The sequence below is a fragment of the Neofelis nebulosa genome, chromosome 18 (assembly GCF_028018385.1).
Source record: "Neofelis nebulosa isolate mNeoNeb1 chromosome 18, mNeoNeb1.pri, whole genome shotgun sequence".
Lineage (NCBI taxonomy): Eukaryota > Metazoa > Chordata > Mammalia > Carnivora > Felidae > Neofelis > Neofelis nebulosa.
In genome coordinates this window covers 42,854,965-42,873,802 of record NC_080799.1, presented here as the reverse complement: position 1 = coordinate 42,873,802, position 18,838 = coordinate 42,854,965, and the positions used below count along the sequence as shown (strand labels likewise).

The window sequence follows — 18,838 nt, the reverse complement described above, 5'->3', positions numbered from 1 at the left end:
CCTAGGATCCCAGAGCCTCATCGTGGGGCGCTAACCGCTAGGTCTCGGCCGGTCGCGTCACCGCCTCCCGCACCTTGGCCTTGCTAGAATCCGCCCTGAGCCACCCTGTCTGCGGGGCGGCGACTGGTCCGTCCCGGCTGAACGGCCTGGTGAGGGCCCGGGGAGAGGTGGGGAGGCTGGGTTGAGGGGCGAGGGAGGTGGGCGGGGCGGGGCCGCTCGGGCCCGGCCACCCCCCCCCTCCGCCCCGGCCCCCGCCCCCGCCCTCCCACGCACCTGCGCTGGCCTCCCCCCAAGCCCTGGGGGCAGCCGGCGGGCGGCGCTGGGAGATCAGAGGATTCGCAGGAGTTGGGCCCGGGGAGGGGGCGGGGAATTTCCCCCCACGCCTGCCCGGGCCTGCTCCCCTCCCCCTCCCCCGCCAGGTTGGGGTTGCGGGGGGGCTCCGCTGGGGGAATTCCGCCGCGCTGCGAGGGCTCCGGCGAGCCTGGGCTGGGGGTCCTACGGAAAGAAGGGGGAAGAGAGGAGGGGACAGGCTGGGACCGGGGGCGCAGCTGCCTTCCTCCCCAGACACCAGCTGCCCCTGCCTGTCCGGGATTGAGCGTCCACCATCCCCGCGGGTGCGGGCGCCGGGAGTGGCACTTCCTCCGTCCGGCCGGAGCCATTCGGTACTTGGGAGAGGGGCGTGTTTCACCGCCACCGGGGTCCCTCTGTCCACCAGCCTGGCCTTTCCTCCTCCACACACCCCTAGAACCTGCACGGACTTTGAGAGGGGGTGGGGGGAGAGGAGAAGCGTGCTGGGACACCGAGGGTCCCGGGGCAGTGTGTTGGGGTGGGGGGGGGGCGGTTGGCGTGGGAGGCGTCTGGACCTGCTGCCTCCGCTCCAGTCTCGGGCGGGGCTTCCCGGCCTCGGGGGGATGGGGTGGGGAGGGAGGGACCCAAGGGGGAGGGACCCACAGAGGGACGCGAGGGGGCAGGAGCCAGTGCGTTAGAGACCTGAGCGAGGGAGAGCAGGGCGCCGCGGGAGAGGGCGGGTGTGGACGCGAGGGCAAGTCCCCCCCCCCACCCGCCGCCCCAGCACTAAGAGGCAGTGACGGAGACCGCCCCTGGCCAGAGAACCCCGGGGACAGCCAGAGGGGACACGGGGGCAAAGAGACGCCTCCTGGGGCAGAAACCCTGGAGGCAAATACTCGCGGGAGAGAGTTCACCGCTCCAGACGGAGAGCGCCGCCCAGAGTGGGGCGCGAACAGGCTGTCAGAGGACAACGCCCCCCAGGTCTCCTGGAAGACCCCGGAGCGACCCCGGGGGTGGCGTGGGCCGTGTGCGGGCCAGGGCAACCTCTCTTGGACTGGGGGCGATGGAGACACGGGCCCCGCAGGGCCTCCTGCTTCTCCTGCTCTTCCTCCCGCCGCTGCCGCCCCGCGGGGCCTCCGCGGGGAGCTTGCACAGCCCAGGTGAGTCCCGCCCCCGCGACTGGACCGTGGTCACCGCTCTCTCCTCTGCCTGCCTAGGAGCCGGTCCCGAAGCGGAGGAGGGGGCAGAGCGGGTGGCGGGAGGAGCTGAGCCCCGGGGCCCCGCAGGCGCCGGGGGCGCGGACGGGGGAGCCGGGCGGGAGTTAGAGTGGGGGGGGGGGCGGTGAAAACGCGGGAGAAGGTCGGGACCTCCCCAGCCCCCGCGGTCGCCTCGCAGGCCTGTCCGAGTGCTTCCAGGTGAATGGCGCCGACTACCGCGGCCACCAGAACCGCACGGGTCCGCGCGGGGCCGGCCGCCCGTGCCTCTTCTGGGACCAGACGCAGCAGCACAGCTACAGCAGCGCCAGCGACCCCCAGGGCCGGTGGGGGCTGGGCCCGCACAACTTCTGCCGGTGAGGGGCGGGGCCTGCGCTGGGCCCGGGACTGGGCGCACTATTGCAGGCCTCCGCCCGGGGCAGGGCCTCGGTGTGGGTGGGACGGAGGTCTTGGCTGGGCGGATGCGAGGGCCACCCCGAGGGTCTGGGAGCAGAGCCTAGGCGAGGGACGAGGCCTAGCCCGTTCTGGGGGCGGGGCTGGCCGCTCAGGACATTTTCGGGACATTTAGGTGCCCAAACGCTGCAGAGCCTAGGGTCAGGCCTGGGCATTCAAGGAGCCTGTGTAGGCGGGACCCAGTCAGAGGGCGAGCCCCGGGTGGAGGGTCCGTCCAGCCCCTGCGGTACAACTTCTACTCGGTGACAGAGGGATTGGGTGGGGGGACGTTCAGAGCCACAACTGCTGTCTGGAGCCGCAGGGACCCAGCGGAGCGAGGGGACACCACAAAGCTCAGGGCTCACCACTGTTGCTTTAAAGCAGGGTTGCAAGCCAAGAGAGGTGGCTGAGGCCCAAGGCAGGGTTGGGGACGAACACTGCAGGTGGCTTCAAAGTCCTCATGTATAAGGTCACGTCCTAGCAACATCTGAAGCCAAAAATATGCCCTCAGTGCCCCTCCTTTAAAAAAATAGTTTATTAGTTCATTTATTTGTTTGAGAGAGAGAGAGCGAGCAGGGGAAGGGAAGAGCGAGAGGGAGCCAGAATCCTAAGCAGGCTGCACGCTATCAGCACAGAGCCCCACTTGGGGTTCGGACTCAAAAACTGTAGGATCATGACCTGAGCTGAAACCAAAGATCGGTCCCTTAACCGACTGAGCCACCCCACTCAGATGCCCCTTAAGGACTTCCCACCATCCCCTCCGGAGTCGACAGCCACAAACAGGTGGGACAAACCAGAATCTGTGTGACAGTGACAAAGGAGAGGAACACACAAACCAGATCTAACACACATGATGGCCATTCCGCAGAAAGGCTGTGGGGTGGGGCCTGGGGCTTGCAGCCCTTGGGGTGGATCCAGACGACTTCTCCCCCACCCGCAGGAACCCCGACGGTGACGTGCAGCCGTGGTGCTACGTAGCCGAGACAGAGGAGGGCATCTATTGGCGCTACTGCGACATCCCCACGTGTCACAGTGAGTGGGCCGGGCTGGACAAGGGTAGGAAGGCTGGGCTGCCTGGGTAGAGTTCTCTTTTGGAGGCACCGGACAAAGCCGGACTCTGCTGCCCCCTCAGTGCCCGGGTACCTGGGCTGCTTCGTGGATTCGGGGGCACCCCCGGCCCTCAGCGGCCCCAGCGGGACCTCAACGAAGCTCACGGTCCAGGTGTGCCTTCGCTTCTGCCGCATGAAGGGCTACCAGGTACTGCCCCTCCCCCCTCTGGCTCAGAACAGTGACCCCTGACCTAGACCTCAGGACCCAAATCAACTCCCACTCTGACGTCAAACCCTGACGCTGATTTTGGACTCTCCTGCCCGATTCCCACTTATGACCCTGACCCTAGAACCCACCCCTACCCCAACCCCTGCCTCTTGGGTCACCCAGTCTGTGCCCCCAGCTGGCGGGCGTGGAGGCTGGCTACGCCTGCTTCTGTGGCTCTGAGAGCGACCTGGACCGGGGACGCCCGGCCCCAGCTACCGACTGCGACCAGATTTGCTTCGGCCACCCGGGCCAGCTGTGCGGCGGCGATGGGCGTCTGGGCATCTACGAAGGTGAGGAGTGGGCGGGGAAGGGGGGCCTGGGCGGTGAGGGGAGAGGGTCTGGGTGGGTCCCGGGGTGCCACGCCCCGGTAGGGGGCGGAATCTGGGAGGGGGAAGCCGTACGCTGGGGGCGGGGCCCGAGAAGGGGGGTGGGGTGGAGGGCAGGCTTCGCACCTGGGGGGTCAGGGGCGGGGCGTGGAGTTGGGGGCGGGACGTGAGGAGGGGATTCGCGGTTCGCGGAAGGAGTAGGACCCGGCTCGAGGGGGCGGTGGGGCAGGTCTGGGGTCGCGGCCCAGCGGGGAGGGGCAGGCGGCCCGCCCCGTGAAGGAAGAGCCCGCGGGCCTCGGGGTCCTGACCACCGGCCCCGCCCACAGTGTCCGTGGGCTCCTGCCAGGGGAACTGGACGGCTCCGCAGGGCGTCATCTACTCCCCGGACTTCCCGGACGAGTACGGGCCGGACCGGAACTGCAGCTGGGCGCTGAGCCCGCCGGGCGCCGCGCTGGAGCTCACCTTCCGCCTCTTCGAGCTGGCCGACCCGCGCGACCGGCTAGAGCTGCGGGACGCCGCCTCGGGCAGCCTGCTCCGCGCCTTCGACGGCGCCCGCCCGCCGCCGCCCGGGCCCCTGCGCCTGCGCGCCGCCGCGCTGCTGCTCTCCTTCCGCAGCGACGCGCGCGGCCACGCGCAGGGCTTCGCGCTCACCTACCGCGGTGAGAGCCCGCCTCGTCGCCCTGCGCCCGCTGCCCCGCCACCCTGCCTCACACTTCTCTCCGCAGGGCTGCAGGACGCTGCCGACGACCGCGCGCCCCAGGGCTCGGGCCAGACCCCCGCAGCGTCCCCTGACTGGGCCAACGTGAGCTGCAGCCCCCGGCCTGGGGCTCCGGAGGCCGCGACGGGGGGTGAGGCGGGCACGCGTGGCGGGAGGCAGTTTGGGGAGCGGCCCCTCCCCTGCCTCACGGCACCGTGTGCCCGCAGCCCGGGTCTTCTCGACAGTGACGGCCGTCTCAGTGCTGCTGCTGCTGCTGCTGTCGCTGCTGCGCCTGCTGCGCCGACGGTGCGCCCGCTGGGGCAGGGCCTGAGGGCGGACGCAGCTGGGCGCCTGACGCCTCGGTGCCCGGGGGGGCCCTGGTGGGAAGCTGGGGCTTTCAAGGGGAACGCGGCTGGGAGGCAATCCCGGGTTCTTGAGGGACAAGGGCTTGCGTCCACACAGGGAGTCGCGCGCGGGATCGCAGGCGGAGCAGGACGCTGGAGGTAAGATTGGTTGGGGGTTCAGCTGACATCTGCTCCCTCTCTAGGAGCTGTCTGCTGGCTCCGGGAAAAGGGCCCCCGGCGTTGGGGCCTTCCCGGGGCCCCGGGAGAAGCTGGGCTGTGTGGTACCGCCGGCCTCGAGGGGTGGCCCTGCCCTGTCCCCCTGGGGACCCTCAGGCTGAGGTTCTAGCCGCGAGTTACCGGCCCCTGAGCGCCTCCAGCCAGAGTTCCCTGCGTTCTCTCATCTCTGCTCTCTGACTCGGGATCCCTAGGGTCCACTGGACCCTCTGCCAGTGGAATGGACATCTCAGACTCCATGCCGCACTCTACGTTGACCTTCCGCCCCTGTAAGGACAGCTCGGTCTCTGATCATCTCCTGGAGGCCAGACATTGGACAAGAAGCCTCTGGTGCTATTACTGAGAACTTGGTCTGACCCTCGAAGGTCCAGATGGTTGAGGCCAAAGGGCAAGAGGAATCTGGCTCCCCTCCCTCATAAACCTTAATACCGGGGTCTCTGACTTCAGGTTGCTTTTAGAACTTCTTGGGGTGGTTCTGGACTGCTGCCCTAAGTGAAATGTGAGAGGTCAAGAAAAGTCAAAAGGCCAGCCATAGATTCTGAATAAAGGACCTATTTTGGTACAGGGCTCTCTGCAAGTTCTTGCGTGACAAGAAGAGTTATGTCAATGAGCCAGAGTTGGGTGTATCCATACAAAGTAAGGTCGGTCCAAGCCTAGAGTGCTTTGGAGCTGCCGGGAAAGTTTAGGACTGAGGAACGGCGGAGGCGGAAGGATGAGTGGACGGGGTCCTGGAGAAGGGGAGGAGGGGAGGAGGAGGAGGAGGAGGAGGAGGAGGAGGAGGAGGAGGAGGAGGAGGGGGAAGCGGTTGTGGGCGGGGTTAAGCCGGAAAAGGGATGCATTTTTGGACCCGCCTTAGAATGAACTCGGGCAGGGACGGACCTTTCTCCCGTGACCTCCTGCCCTAGCTTCCCCTACGTTTCTGTCTTTTCTGGGTGGAACCGAAGGTGCCTCGCAGTGGGCGATAACAGGGAGAGAGTTTGACCGAGCTGAGGCTACAAGAAGCCCGGCCTGAAGGGCTGGGCATCGCCCGAGGGCGCTGGGCGCGTCAGACACACGTGTGAGGCCTGGCCACTCAGCGTGGCTTGCTGCGCTCTGGCCGAGTCGGGCCGGCGGAGATCACCCCCCTGGCTGGAGTGGGGACGCGCAGGCTCTAGACCTGACTGGTCCGAAGGTCCGGGACCGCCAGCACCTTGGACAGAGCCCGGGTGAGGGGTGGGGCTTGGTGGCGACGTGGGTGAGTGCCCAAGGGTGCGTCGACCTAGGGGGTCGGCACGGGTACGGACCCGGGCACGTACGGCAGACTCTAGGCGCCGGGGTCACTCCAGCAGAGCCACTGGGACCCAGAACGTCGGATCCCAAGCCCACAGCTACCCCATGCAAATGAGGCTGGGAGCGTATATATTATGGTAATCACGCTAAAGTCTGGGCGGGCGTGGGTGGGGCTTCCTCGCCAGCCTCGCCCATTGGCCCTCGCAGCGTCGACGTCACGAGTACCGCGCGCGAAACGCCGGCGGGATGGCGGGGGCGAGCTGCTGGGGCGGAGCCTGGCGTCCCCACCAGCGTCCGGCCGCGCCCGTCCTCCCGGCTGCGAAGGGACGACTGACCGTTGCCGCCTCCGCGAGCTGTCCCTGCGGCGCGCCTTCCCCAGCGGGACCGGTCTCACTGCGCCCGGGCGCCCCGCGCGTCCCCAGCCTCCGCCCCAGCGTGGGGGCGCCGGGCCCGCGCGTGCGCAGCGCGGGAGGGGCGCGGGCCGGGACCCCCGCCCGGCGCGTGCGCGGACGCAGCGCTGGGCGGCGGGCGGGCACCGGGATGAGTCTCGGCGCGCTGTGGCAGCACTGAGGAAGCCGGGGGCCGAGAGGAGCGCGGGCCGCCCGCGCCGGGCCGGGCCATGGCGTTCCTGGCCGGGCCGCGCCTGCTGGACTGGGCCAGCTCGCCACCGCACCTGCAGTTCAACAAGTTCGTGCTGACGGGCTACCGGCCGGCCAGCAGCGGCTCGGGCTGTCTACGCAGCCTCTTCTACTTGCACAACGAGCTGGGCAACATCTACACGCACGGTGAGCCGCGCCCCGCATCCCACGCCCGCGGTAGCCCTGCCCGCGCCGGGCCGGGGCCGGAAGGCCGAGGAGCGCCCCAGTGCTCAGGTCCCGGTCTGCCTGGGCCCTGACACGGCCAGGAGCCTTGGTGACAAAGCTGCCATTGTCCCAGACGGAACTGTCCTTCCGCTCCCCGGGCGGGGGCCCCCGGGCAGGCGAAGGAAGCAGCATAAGGGACCAAGTCCGCTTAATCCCTCTGAGCCCCGGGGAGGAGTCTGGTGTCCGATCCCCTTCATAATCCCTGTGTCTGGGGCACTTCCCCCGCCAGCACTGGTACAGGAGATGGGGTGTGGACTTCGATTAGGAGTGGAAAAGAAACCAGGCCCCAGCCCCTCCCCACGCAATTGCCCTGCCACCCTCGGCCCGGAGGAGACCAGTCACACGGGGCTCCGCCTGGTGGCGGCGGCTCCTTCCTTCCTCCACCCCCCCCTCCCCCCGCCCCAGGCTCGGGGCCCCTCCTCCGCGGCCCTGCTCTGCTGACACAGCCCTGCCCGTCCTTGGGCTGCCCCGGCCAGGAGAGGGGCCCCGAACAGACTGGGCCCAACCTGGGTGCCTGCCTTACGGGGGGACTGTGGCCTGGCCAGACCTTGCCGAGTGTGCAGCCACAGCCCCAGTCCGCTGTGCCAGTCTTTGGCCCTGTGAGGGCGATGCCAGAGTGCCTAGGGAAGGGTGTAGGAATCACTCTGGTTGGGACTGAGAGAAATGGAGTGCAGGCAGCGCTGCCTGGGGAGCTGGAACAAGCTCCTCTCAGCCCCTCTCCCCTGCCTGGCTTTGCTTCTTTCCGGAAGACAGAAAGGCCCAAAGCCTCCTCGTTTGGTCACTTACAGAGAAGACACAGGGGTTGAAAGAAGCAAGCTAAGTGGCCCTGGGATCTGGTACCACTGCCCACATGTTCTATTCAGAATTCCGCTTGAGGCCATGCCTCCTTCTGGGTTCTGCCAACACAACAGAGTTTAGGGGATTGGGGCTCCTGCTCTCTGGGGAGGTAATGTGGCCTAGGGGTGAGAGCAGCTTGGAGTTAAGAGTGCCCAGGTTCTATTCTGCTCCCACCCCTTCCTTGCCGGGGTCACCTGGGGCAGTTACTCGGTTTCTTCACCTGCAAGTGTGGACTGGATAAGGGTGTCTACTCCCCCGGCATCTTGAGAGCTCTGCCAAGTCACTGAAGTCACTGAAGGCGCGGGGCCTGCCTCTGCCAGATAGTGTGCTAACGGCATTGTCAAGATCTGTCTTGCCTCATCCCTTGTGTTATCTCTAGACCGCAGACTCCCTGAGGACAGGACCTGTCCTCTGGCTGAAGCCGTGTGATGGATCATTGTCTCCCTCTCCCAGGGCTGGCCCTCCTAGGCTTCCTGGTACTGCTGCCGATGACCATGCCTTGGGGGCAGCTGGGCAAGGATGGCTGGCTGTGGGGCACACACTGTGTGGCCTGCCTGGCCCCGCCCACAGGCTCTGTGCTCTATCATCTCTTCATGTGCCACCAAGGGGGCAGCCCTGTGTATACTCGGCTCCTTGCCCTGGATATGTGTGGGGTCTGCCTTGTCAACACCCTCGGTGAGCTAAAGGACGGGGCGGGTAGGCTTGAAGGATGGGCGCTGGGGGGGCGGGGGGGTGGGAAGAGGCAGGGGACACTCACGGGCGCCCTGGGTGGAAAGGGCAGGCAGTCCCCCGGACTGACATGCCTTCTCCTGTATCTCTCCTCCGTGCAGGGGCTCTGCCCATCATCCACTGCACCCTGGCCTGTAGGCCCTGGCTGCGCCCAGCCGCCCTGGTGGGCTACACCGTGCTGTCAGGCGTGGCTGGCTGGCGGGCCCTCACCGCTCCCTCCACCGGCGCCCGGCTCCGCGCCTTTGGCTGGCAGGCTGCCGCCCGCCTCCTAGTGTTCGGGGCCCGAGGAGTGGGCCTGGGCTCTGGGGCTCCGGGCTCCCTGCCCTGCTACCTGCGTATGGACGCACTGGCACTGCTCGGGGGGCTGGTGAACGTGGCCCGCCTGCCGGAGCGCTGGGGACCCGGCCGCTTTGATTACTGGGGCAACTCGCACCAGATCATGCACCTGCTCAGCGTGGGCTCCATCCTCCAGCTGCACGCGGGCGTCGTGCCCGACCTGCTCTGGGCCGCCCGCCACGCCTGCCCCCCGGACTGAGCCACCTGGCGCCCACTACGCCGGCCTCTCTACGGTCTTCTAGGACCAAGAGTATCATGCTTCGCTCCTTCTGCTGGTGTGCAAGGGGCCGACTCCCCAGATGCTTCCAGCAAACGGGACTTGCCAGCTGGGAGCCTCATCCATTTGTCCGTTCTTCCCTGTGGACAAGGACCAGCCTCTTCTACCCACACCTCGGAGCTCAGCTTCCCCTCCTTGCCTTCTTTCAGGGTACTGTGGAGACTAGAAGGAAACCTTTCCTTCCTGGACCTCAGTTTATCTTCTGTGACCTATGAGGGTATGGCCAGAGGGACTCTGGGGTCACGTCTTGCTGTGACAGAATTCTACCGGCCCAGAGCTGTCATTCCACCCTGCCCCACAGGTAAGGTGCCTCATGGGTGCCTTGCCCGGCCCTCAGCCCTATTTCCTAACCTGTGTCTGCTCTGCGTGCCAGCCCTCCCAGCAGCCTGAGGCTCACCTTCGCCTTCTCCTTCCTGTCCGGAGACTGTGGAGTGAGGGGTTTGGACCACAGGAGCAGGCCCTTATCCCAGGACCAAGGGGTAGGAAGGGGGCTGCAGCTGCCGCGTCCGAGCACAGAGACATGACGACCTGAGTGGGCTGAGGGCCCGCCCTCCACCCTGACTGCCATACTCATGGCTCGGTCAACACGCCGGGGACGTGCCTGCTCAGGCAGTCTCTGCTCCACACAGCGCGTGCTCCTAGCTCCAGTGTGCTGGCCTGGGGCCCTGCATCAGGGCTCAGCCACGGCCCGTCCCAGGGTCGCAGATCCTGGGCAGCATCAATAAATGGGGCAGGAAGAGCCGTTGCCACACAAGCAAGCTTGGGTGCTCCCAAGATTCAAATACCTTTTATTAGACATGGCAGGCAGAAGGAACCCCTGGAGTTGCCAGAGGGACCCCAGCCTCCAGGAGGAATGGGGAGGGGGTGGTGGCTAAAAGGTTAAAAACACCAAGGCTGGCCTGTGGACTCACGCTGGGCCCAGTGAGTCCTCAAACAGGCTGAGGAGGTTCCGAGGTTCCAAGGAGGGGAAGGAGCCCCGAGGGGGCTCAGAGTCAATGTCACTTAGGTCCAGGGCCTCCCTGGGGTGGGGGGAAGAGAGACAAATGACACTCAGGATCTGAAAGCCACCACCTCCCACCCACTGGACTCTGGGCCTGCTCACCTCAGTGTGTACCTGCTCCGGGGGGCAGGGGAGCCACTGCGGGGGGTGGAGGTGTTCCCGACAGCCCTGGCCAGGACAGCCTCTGGAGAGAGCGAGAGCCTGCACAGGTGGGCCAGACAAGTAAGGTGTCAGGGGTGGGGAGTGCATGGGGAGGGGGCCACAGCAAGGTCAACCCTTGCCCTGTGCAGACCCCAGGCTCCTGACATGGGCAGGGGCCCCAGTTGGGTGCCCTTTGAAAAAAGCACTTTCACAACTTTTAAAGGCCATCTGACCACTCAAAGGCCACCTCTGTTCCTTTTTAGAACATGTGGGTTTTGACAGCTGGCTGACAAATGAACTTCTGACAAAGGAAGCCTATCTGGTACCTCATGTCTGCTATAAAGCGTCCCCATGGTGATGGGTGACATTTCCTTAAAAAGGGGTTAATGGCGTGATTCCTCCTGAAGACTGTGCCCCGAGCGGTTTCTTAATTACAGCCTCTCACTTGGCCGCCAGGTACCTAGGACCAAGGAATTTCCCGGGGCTCGGGCTCCCCAGGCTCTGGGGACTGTGTTCCCGGAGAGGACGGACAGCACCTCACCTGTGGGCACCGCAGCCCTACCGTGGCGGCGGCCGTGGCCCTTGCGCTGCTCCCTCGTGAGGCAGCGCCCCAGGCGTGAGGTTGCCGGTTCTGCTCTGCTCTGCGTGGTCCCTGCACTGAGCTTGGAGGAGACCGCCGCATTCAAGCTGGGCCAGGCCGCACCCCCACTGGCCTTGGCTCCCTTCCCAGGGTACGATGGCGGGGGGGGGGGGGGGGGGGGGGACGGGAGGGCGGGGGGCAGGGTTGGGGGAGGGTTCCTGTTCACCACGAATCCTCATGGGGCTGCGGCCTGGCCGTGCTGACTGCCCCTTTCCCCCACCCCCGGCGTCCTCAGCTCTCACCCACCCTATGCTGTCGTCATCCCAGTTGCTGGAGAGGCTGCTGTCCAGGAGGAGGCTGCAGGGTGGCGAGCCGGGCGGGGTGGCTGGTGGGCTCTGGGGCTGCAGCCATCTGGCGGGGTGAGCCAGCCCGTGCCAGAGCCAGCACAGCAGGGCAAGCAGGGCCTGAGGGGACAGGGACAAGGGAGGCAGGGCAGGCCCTGGGGCCGGGGAGCGCGGCTGGGCACCCTGTCACGGTCACCCACCATACCTGCCACAGTGCCCACCCTCGACTGAGGGCCTCGGCGGCCATATACCACAGAACGTTCCAAGGCTGAGGCTGCCTGAGCATGGGCATGGCCAGCAGGGACTCGGCTGTGGCCCGCAGCTTGGGGTCAGGCTCCAGCATCATGGTGAGGACAGAACGCAGCTCAGAAGACAGGCCTGTGCACAGGGCGGGGCCGTGTCAGGGGTGACAGCTCTGAGCCCAGGGGCCCCAGACGTGAGCCGGGCCTCCCTGGGGCCGCACGTTCCTTCCCGTCCTTGCCCTCCACTTACCAGCAGTGAACTCCGGGGGCAGATAGCCTTGGCGCAGCTGCTGCCAGCCCTCCCCGCCATGGGGCAGCTCCATGTTGCATGCCACTTCCAGGATGGTGAGGCCCAGACTGGGAAGGGTGGGGGCAGTGACAGAAGAGGGGCAGGGTTGGCCCTGGGGCCCAGACCCCAGAGCTCCAGGCTGCCCAAGAAGAGGGTGGAGAGGGGCTGCTGTCTTCCACCACGAGCCAGGGAAGTGGGGACGGAGGGGCTGGGGGTCCCGAAAAGGCCCATATTACAGAGCCCCCTCACCACCTGGTGAGTGCTCCTGGCACCCGTCACTGGACAGGCAATGCGGGTGCTGACGTCACTACCATCATTCTGCCGCCAAGGCTGGATACGGCCGTTAGAGGCAGAGCGGCGGTCACCTGCCTGGACGACGGAACCCACTGCCCGGGCCAGCCCTAGCTTTCCCGCTTGCTAAGTGGACTCTGTGCAAGTCCTTCGGTCCCACTGTGTCCGTCCCCTGTAAATGGAGCAATTGTCCCTGCTGTGGGGGTGAGGTGAGGAGACGGGGGATCCATGTAGAGTGGCCAGAGGGTCCGCCGCCCAGAGTCTGTCTCTGCAGAACGCCTCAAGTGCAGGACGGGCCTGCACCCCCTCCGGGCAGGACGTCCCGGCCCGAGGCTTCCTGACTTGGGGCTAGGGTGGCATTTCCCTCCCTCGGCTGACTGCACATCCCCTGCCCTCCAACCCCGCCAAGAGCCTCCCGCCTCCCGGCCCTCACCTGAACACGTCCGCCGCTGTCCCATAGGAGCCCTGTAGCAGCTCGGGGGCCATGTAGCGGGGGTCTCCCTCCTGGGCCTCACCAGTTCCAGAGGCACCCAGCTCCACCAGCAGCCCAAAGTCACCCAGCTTGCAGCGGCCCCGGGGCCCCAGGAAGATGTTGGCGGGCTTGACGTCAAGGTGGACCAGGCCTCGGCCGTGCAGGTGAGCCAGGGCAAGCAGGGTATCCCGCAGGTAGCCCCAGACCTGGGCCTCGGGCAGGCCGGTGCCCCGGGCCTCGCAGTGCTGTTGCAGGCTGGGCCCACACAGCTCCGTCTGCAGGTACAGGATGCCGCCCTCCTCCCAGGCTTGCTCCAGCCGCACACAGCGCGGGTGTTGCCCCACCTTCTCGTGGCCACCGACCTCGGCCAGCTTGCGGGCCCGGTCCTTAGGGCCCCGGAAGGGCGACATAGAGCGCTTCACTGCATAGAGCCGGCCGTCTTCCTTAGAGCGCACCTGGAAGGGAGGTGGCACCCACGAGTGGGACAGGAGGCCGGTCTGGCAGCCCCTGTTAGGATTTCACACATATGGAAGGTGGAGCACGGCATCCGCCTCAGAGCCCACGTGTGCAGCAGCAAAGCTGGACGGGCCACTCTGAGAGCTCTACGTATTGACCCAAGAGGGCCTCGGGGCACGAGGCTACATGGAAAAATCTGGCTGCACGAACACGTGGCCAGCACGACCCACTGTGCAGAATACAAAAAGAGTCTGTCCGTATCTGGTCAACTCTGTGGAGACGTAGAGAAAAAGATCTGGAAGGAAGGACACCCACCCGAGAAGCACAGTGGTTTCCTCCAGGAAGAACCAGTCTAGGGGCCACGTTATTTGTGCTTCTTAACAACAAAATTGTCTCCAGGTAGTACTTACGTAAGGAAGATTACCGTTGTAAAGGAAATATAAAGGGGAAATATATTTTGAGGAGAAATAAAAAGCTGATATGAAGGGTGTAGCGGGAGCACCTGCTGGCCTGAGAGGTGATGGGGCGTGGGGTGTGCGCCACGCAGAGGAGGCTGCTCTGGGGCAGGAGAAAGAGGCAGCCAGGAGCCACTGTGAGGCGTGCCAGGCTCTGCACAAGGGGGGAGTGTGTACTGAGGGGCGTGGAGGGCCTAAGTAGGGGGAAGGAGAAAGCAGCCAAATCAGCCCAGGAGAAGCAGGCTCTCAGGGGAGGAAAGGGGAGTGGGCTGCCCAGGGCACCGTCCCCTCCAGGCGGGGGTGGTGGCAGTAGCAGGCCCAAGGAATTGTCACCCCACTCACCTTGAAGACCTCTCCGTAGGAGCCGTGGCCCAAGCGGCCAAGCCTCTGGAAACTCTGTTGGAAGAAGGACTCTGGCCGGCTCGGGTCATAGGAGGGGCTCTGAAGGGTCTCAGAGGCTTTGCCTTGGAATGTCACCCTCCGGGGCTGGGGCTGGTGCCAGCCCGGGGTCCGAGGAGGGAAGAGGCGGCTGATGGGGACGCTGCCCTTGGCAGGGGGCCGGGGCGGGAGGCTCCGACTGAGCCCACCAGGCCTCTTGAGGGAGAAGCCAGGTTCTGCGTGGCGGAAGTAGGCTGGGACTGGAACGGGGGTGCCACTCAGGGGCGGAGGGGCGCCCTCTGTGGGCACAGGCATGGCCAGCACAGGAGGCCCTTAGGTGCACAGCACAGAGCAGTGTGTCCGCTCAAACAGTGCCTGGTCTTGTGGCCCCAAAGAGGCTTCGGAAGAGAGGTGCGTCCACTCTGCACACACGTTCCGCTTTAAACATGGAGGCCACAGGGACGAGCACCTGCAGGGAGAGGCAGAGGACAAGTATACATAGGCCTGCATGCAGTCATCTGTACCTTGGAGGCCAGAGAAGCATAAACCACAAACCCCAAGGCCATGTCCTGGAGACTGCGCAGTCCAGCACAGGTTGGCTGAGAAGGGCTCTGGAGCCGGGGACCCCACAAGTATATCCCTGCCTCATCACAACCAGCTGTTTGGCCTTAGGACACGCACCCTCTTCCAAAATCGTAAGGTGGAAATATTAATGCAGGCCCACCATCCCTTATCTCTAACTCAAACGTGAAAACAAAGATCTGAAATCCCGGTTTCTCTCCTGTCTTCGTTCTCACAGCCGTGGGGCCAGCACTCACTCAGTAGACCACCACCTCCAGCCACGGAGGGGGGCCCGAGTTCCAGGTGAGCGCAGCGGGGCAAAAGCCCTATCTGGCAGGAGGGCTAGGGACACTGGGGCCCAGCCACTCCAACCCCAGCAGGAGGTCCCCCACCGGGAAAGGCAAGCTGAGAAGGCCAGAGGCTACTGTTCCCACCCTGAGGCAGCAGTGTCACTCAGACAGGCACCTGTGTCGCTGCCCTTGGCTCCAGAGCTCTGGCCCAGGGATTCAGTCTACAGACAAGCAGGCAATCGGAGAGAAATTCTGAAGCTCTCCCTAAAAAATACACACGCACACACACGGACGCACGCTATTTGAAACGATGTGTGGGAAGTTCAAGCCTAAAGACACTCTCAAAGACTCTGGAGGTTTTGATGGTAAGCAAATAGGAGGAAGCTTGGTACCTCCATGAGTGCAACAAGTGCCCCACAGCCCGGCTACTTTCCCAGACAGAACTGGGGACAAGAGCCTTACTGGGGTCAAAACAAACCTCAAACACTGAATTCAAAAGCTACCTTGTCAAAGGAGCCCCAAATTAATTAGATCAGTCTGCGGAGCAATCCATGCCCTAGGCACTGAGAAAAACAACAGAACGATCAGCCCACAATGGGTGGAGCCCAACAGCTAAGGGCGGGGATGGACAAAGAGAGGCCCGTACAACCACTGTCACTCAAAGGTGACCATGCACATGCCCAAGGCTGGGCCCTCTGAGGAGCGGCATCCCAGGCTTCACGCTGCAGGGGAAAGAGACATCGCGACAATGGCCCAGCCAGTCGCTAAAAAATAAACAAGCAAACGAGTCATAATCCTCCAGGCGGGGAAGAAGCCAGTAAGGCCAGTTGCTATAACATTGTCTAAAATGTCCAGTTTTCAAAAAAAAAAAAAAAAAAATTACAAGATATCCACAGCCATAGGAAAATGTGACCCCCACACAGGAGAAAACCAGACAAAAGAAAGTACCTGAGAGAGACCGGATATGAGATTTAACAAAGACGTCACAGTACTCACTATAAATATGTTCAAAGGACTAAAGGAAGCCACGCTGAAAAGAGTAAGTGAAGCGTGATGACCACATTTCAGCAAATAAAGAACACTGATACTGAGATAGAAATTATAGAAAGAACCAAAGGGAAGTTGTGGAGTTGAAAGGTGCAAGAACATTTTAAAATGAAAAGATTCATCAGAGGGGTTCAACAGTACATTTGAAATGGCAGAATGATTCGTGAACCTGGAGATAGATCAAGAGAGATTATGCAGTCTGAAGAACAGAGAGGAAAAAGAACGAAGAACAGGGAACCGAGCCTCGGAGAAACGCAGGACACCACTGGGTGCACCAACGTGCGTACAAGGTGCAGCAGAGGAGAGAAGGGGAGGAGCAAGAAAAATATGCTAAGACATCATAGATGAAAACTGCCCCAATGTGATTCACAAAAAAAACCTCCCCGTCCTAAGAAAAACACATGAACACAGCCAAGGAGCTCAAGGAGCATCAGGGAGGACGAATGGAGAGGCCCACACACAGACACACCGTTTTAAAATGCTGAAAACCAAAACCAAGGACGCAGTCTTGAAAGCGGTAAGAGAAAAAGGCCTCATCACTTACAACCTCCCCTAAGATTAACTGCTGACTTCTCAGCAGAAACAAGGAAGGCCAGGAGGTAGCAGGCGGCCTGTTCAAAGTGTTGGGGGAAACATCTGTCAACCAAGAATCCCATATCCAACAAAACTATCTTCCAAAACTAAAGGCAAAATAAAGACATTTCCCAGGTAAAAACAGAAAGAATTCACTGCTAGCAGACCTGCTTTGTAAGAAAAACTAAAGGAAGTTCTCAAGACCAAAAGCACGTGATCCCTAACAGTAATCTGAATCGACACGAAGAAGCAAAGGACTGGTATGTCATACAAAAGACGGTTAAATACATATCTCCTCTCTTAGCCGATATAAAAAGTAAGTGGACGATAGCATGCAATTGTATACTGGGCACTGAACGTATAGACCTAACACACTTACAAATAAGAGCCCAAAAGAGGTGGGTGGGAACAAAATTACATTGGACTGGAAAGTGACACCAGATGGTAACTCGAGTCTCAGGGACAAACGAAGAGAACCAGAAGTGACAAATAAGAGGGTCGCTGTAGCCAACATTATGCATATACACTTGCTTTCCATCCACTCTTCCTTCAGCCGCTTAAAGAAATTAAAGGTGACCTAAATAGGGTGCCTGGGTGGCTCAGTCGCTTAAGCCTCTGACTCTTGGTGTCAGCTCAGGTCATGATCTTATGGTTTGTGGGTTTGAGCTGAGCCCCGCATTGGACTTGGCACTGACCGTGCAGAGCTTGCTTGGGATTCTCTCTCTCTCCCTCTCTCTGCCCGCCCCCATTCGAACGTGCTCTCTCTCAAAATAAACTTTTAAAGAAATTTTGAGAAAACCAAAATAAATGCTGTTACATGATAAGTAAAATATAATAATGCTCTGAGCAGTAATTGAAAGAACACACCCAAAGTGCGGTGGTCCTGAGGGTGTGTGTTGGGAGAGAGAGGGCTGTGTGTTGCCATAATGTTATTATAGAAACAAAAACAAGAAAACAAGAGAGGAGGAGTCCAATTTTGAGAGGAAGCCACAGTGTATCAAAAGAAGCAGGGAGTGAATGGGGAACAGACACCTGAGGGAGCAGTCCTCTGGAGTCTGTCGCTGGGGCAGTGAGGGGTAGGGGAGGGACCCCCATCCGACATCCCCTGGGGACCCCTCCTCCGCCGGTATTCACCTCAGGATTCCCATCTCAGGGTTTCTCAAAGTGCAGAACCAGGGTGTCAGAACCCCCTGCTGGTTAGAAGTACAGCCTCCAGGCTCAGTCCTAGCATATTTGGAGACACCAGGCATCTGCATTTTTTAAATTTTATTTAAAAGCAAAAATTTAATAGAGGGGCACTTGGGTGGCTCAGCCCGTTAAGGGTCTGACTTCAGTTCGGATCATGACCTCATGGTTCACGAGTGCAAGCCGCCACGTAGGCTCTGTGCTGTCAGCGCAGAGCCGGCTTCAGATCTTCTGTCCCCGAAATAAACATTAAAAAATATGTTTATTATTTGGAGAAAGAGAGACAGGGCAGCACGAACAGGGCAGGAGCAGAGAGGGAGACACACAATCCGAAACAGCTCCAGGTTCCCAGCTGGCAACACACAGCCTGACAGGTGACTCGAACCCACGAACTGTGAGATGATGACCTGAGTTGAGTCAAAGGCACACACTTAACTGAGACACCCAGGCGCCACTCCAGACACCTGGAGCATCTTAAACCAGTTCTCGGGCGACCCCAGTGTCATTTCATTCTAGCACCACCGCCCTGGCCACACAGCTTTGGGGATGATGGGACAGGGGAGGGAGAATCCTGGGTGGCCCTGACCAGGCCAGGCCTGGGTAGCCTCTGGACCTTTCGGGGGCCTCACCCGCTCACTGGGCCGGACACATCGCTGACCACGGTCTGCCGCGCTAGACTGTGAGTTCCTCCGGGACAGGGCCACAGCCGATTCACCTCCGTGGCCGTGGGCGAAGCCTGGCAAACAGCTGAATAGGCCAGCTGCCTCGGGGGAGGGGCTGCAGATGAAAGGTGGGTAGGGCTTTTCCCGGGGAGGGACCCGTATGGGGGGGAGGGCGTAGTCACCGAGGAAGGCCGGGAGGGCGGTGGCAGGCACCAGGAACCGCGGGGGCAGTGGGCGGGGCCGCCGCGGGCAGGGCCCGACCCGGCGGGACGGGGCGGGGCCGTCGGTGGGGTTGGGGCTGGGGGCTGGGGGCTGGGACCGGGAGCGGGTGAGGCTGACCGCGGCAGGGGCTGTCAGGGGGGCAGGGGCTGCCGGGAGGAAGTGCCGGCCGACGGCCCTCAGGACCCAGTCTGGGCTCACCTTGACGGGTGGGCGGGGCGCGGCCCAGAGAGGTCCCAGATTCCGGATCGGCAGAGGCCGCGGAAGCCCCCGGCGCAGTCAGGCGGTCGGGGGTCTGCAGTCGACGGCTCCCCACGCCCGGCGGGAGGACTCTCGGAGGGGAACGGCCCGTGAACGCGCGCAGAGCCGGCTCGCGCCAAAAATTCTAAACCGGCCTCGAGGCCCCGCCCAGGAACGCCTCTTACCCCGCCCCTCCCCGATGCAGCCCATCGGAGGCTCCCAGGCTCAGAGGCTCCGCCCCCGACGCCCC

At 63.0% G+C, this 18,838-nt stretch overlaps 3 protein-coding genes across 12 annotated transcripts; 2 read left to right on the top strand and 1 right to left on the bottom strand.

Annotated features, from left to right (window-relative positions):
- The first annotated feature begins 968 nt into the window (after positions 1–968).
- KREMEN2 (kringle containing transmembrane protein 2) lies at positions 969–5,414 on the top strand. Of its 2 annotated transcripts, XM_058710847.1 has the most exons (9): positions 969–1,448; positions 1,684–1,858; positions 2,875–2,966; positions 3,067–3,191; positions 3,388–3,541; positions 3,904–4,236; positions 4,303–4,425; positions 4,502–4,580; positions 4,822–5,414. In XM_058710847.1, exons 1-9 carry the CDS (start codon positions 1,352–1,354, stop codon positions 5,030–5,032), a joined length of 1,389 nt encoding a protein of 462 aa, XP_058566830.1. In that variant the 5' UTR covers positions 969–1,351; the 3' UTR covers positions 5,033–5,414. The 2 variants fall into 2 exon arrangements, with proteins under 2 accessions (XP_058566830.1, XP_058566829.1); XM_058710846.1 differs by having other exon boundaries at positions 3,904–4,425.
- Positions 5,415–6,378: 964 nt separating this feature from the next.
- On the top strand, positions 6,379–9,921 carry PAQR4 (progestin and adipoQ receptor family member 4). 2 transcript variants are annotated; one of them, XM_058710206.1, is made up of 3 exons: positions 6,379–6,906; positions 8,275–8,496; positions 8,652–9,921. In XM_058710206.1, the coding sequence occupies exons 1-3, from the start codon at positions 6,741–6,743 to the stop codon at positions 9,083–9,085; spliced, it is 822 nt and encodes a 273-aa protein (XP_058566189.1). In that variant the 5' UTR covers positions 6,379–6,740; the 3' UTR covers positions 9,086–9,921. The 2 variants fall into 2 exon arrangements, with proteins under 2 accessions (XP_058566189.1, XP_058566190.1); XM_058710207.1 differs by having other exon boundaries at positions 6,770–6,906; positions 8,201–8,496.
- Positions 9,922–9,923: 2 nt separating this feature from the next.
- PKMYT1 (protein kinase, membrane associated tyrosine/threonine 1) lies at positions 9,924–18,686 on the bottom strand. 8 transcript variants are annotated; one of them, XM_058710200.1, is made up of 10 exons: positions 18,550–18,686; positions 18,097–18,244; positions 13,776–14,280; positions 12,484–12,977; positions 11,721–11,827; positions 11,434–11,606; positions 11,191–11,348; positions 10,846–10,966; positions 10,266–10,364; positions 9,924–10,182 (listed from the first exon to the last, which is right to left on the bottom strand). In XM_058710200.1, the coding sequence occupies exons 3-10, from the start codon at positions 14,124–14,126 to the stop codon at positions 10,162–10,164; spliced, it is 1,524 nt and encodes a 507-aa protein (XP_058566183.1). In that variant the 5' UTR covers positions 14,127–14,280; positions 18,097–18,244; positions 18,550–18,686; the 3' UTR covers positions 9,924–10,161. The 8 variants fall into 8 exon arrangements, with proteins under 8 accessions (XP_058566183.1, XP_058566184.1, XP_058566185.1 ...); XM_058710201.1 differs by having other exon boundaries at positions 10,278–10,364; XM_058710202.1 differs by having other exon boundaries at positions 10,278–10,364; positions 10,846–10,961.
- Between the last annotated feature and the right edge of the window lie 152 nt (positions 18,687–18,838).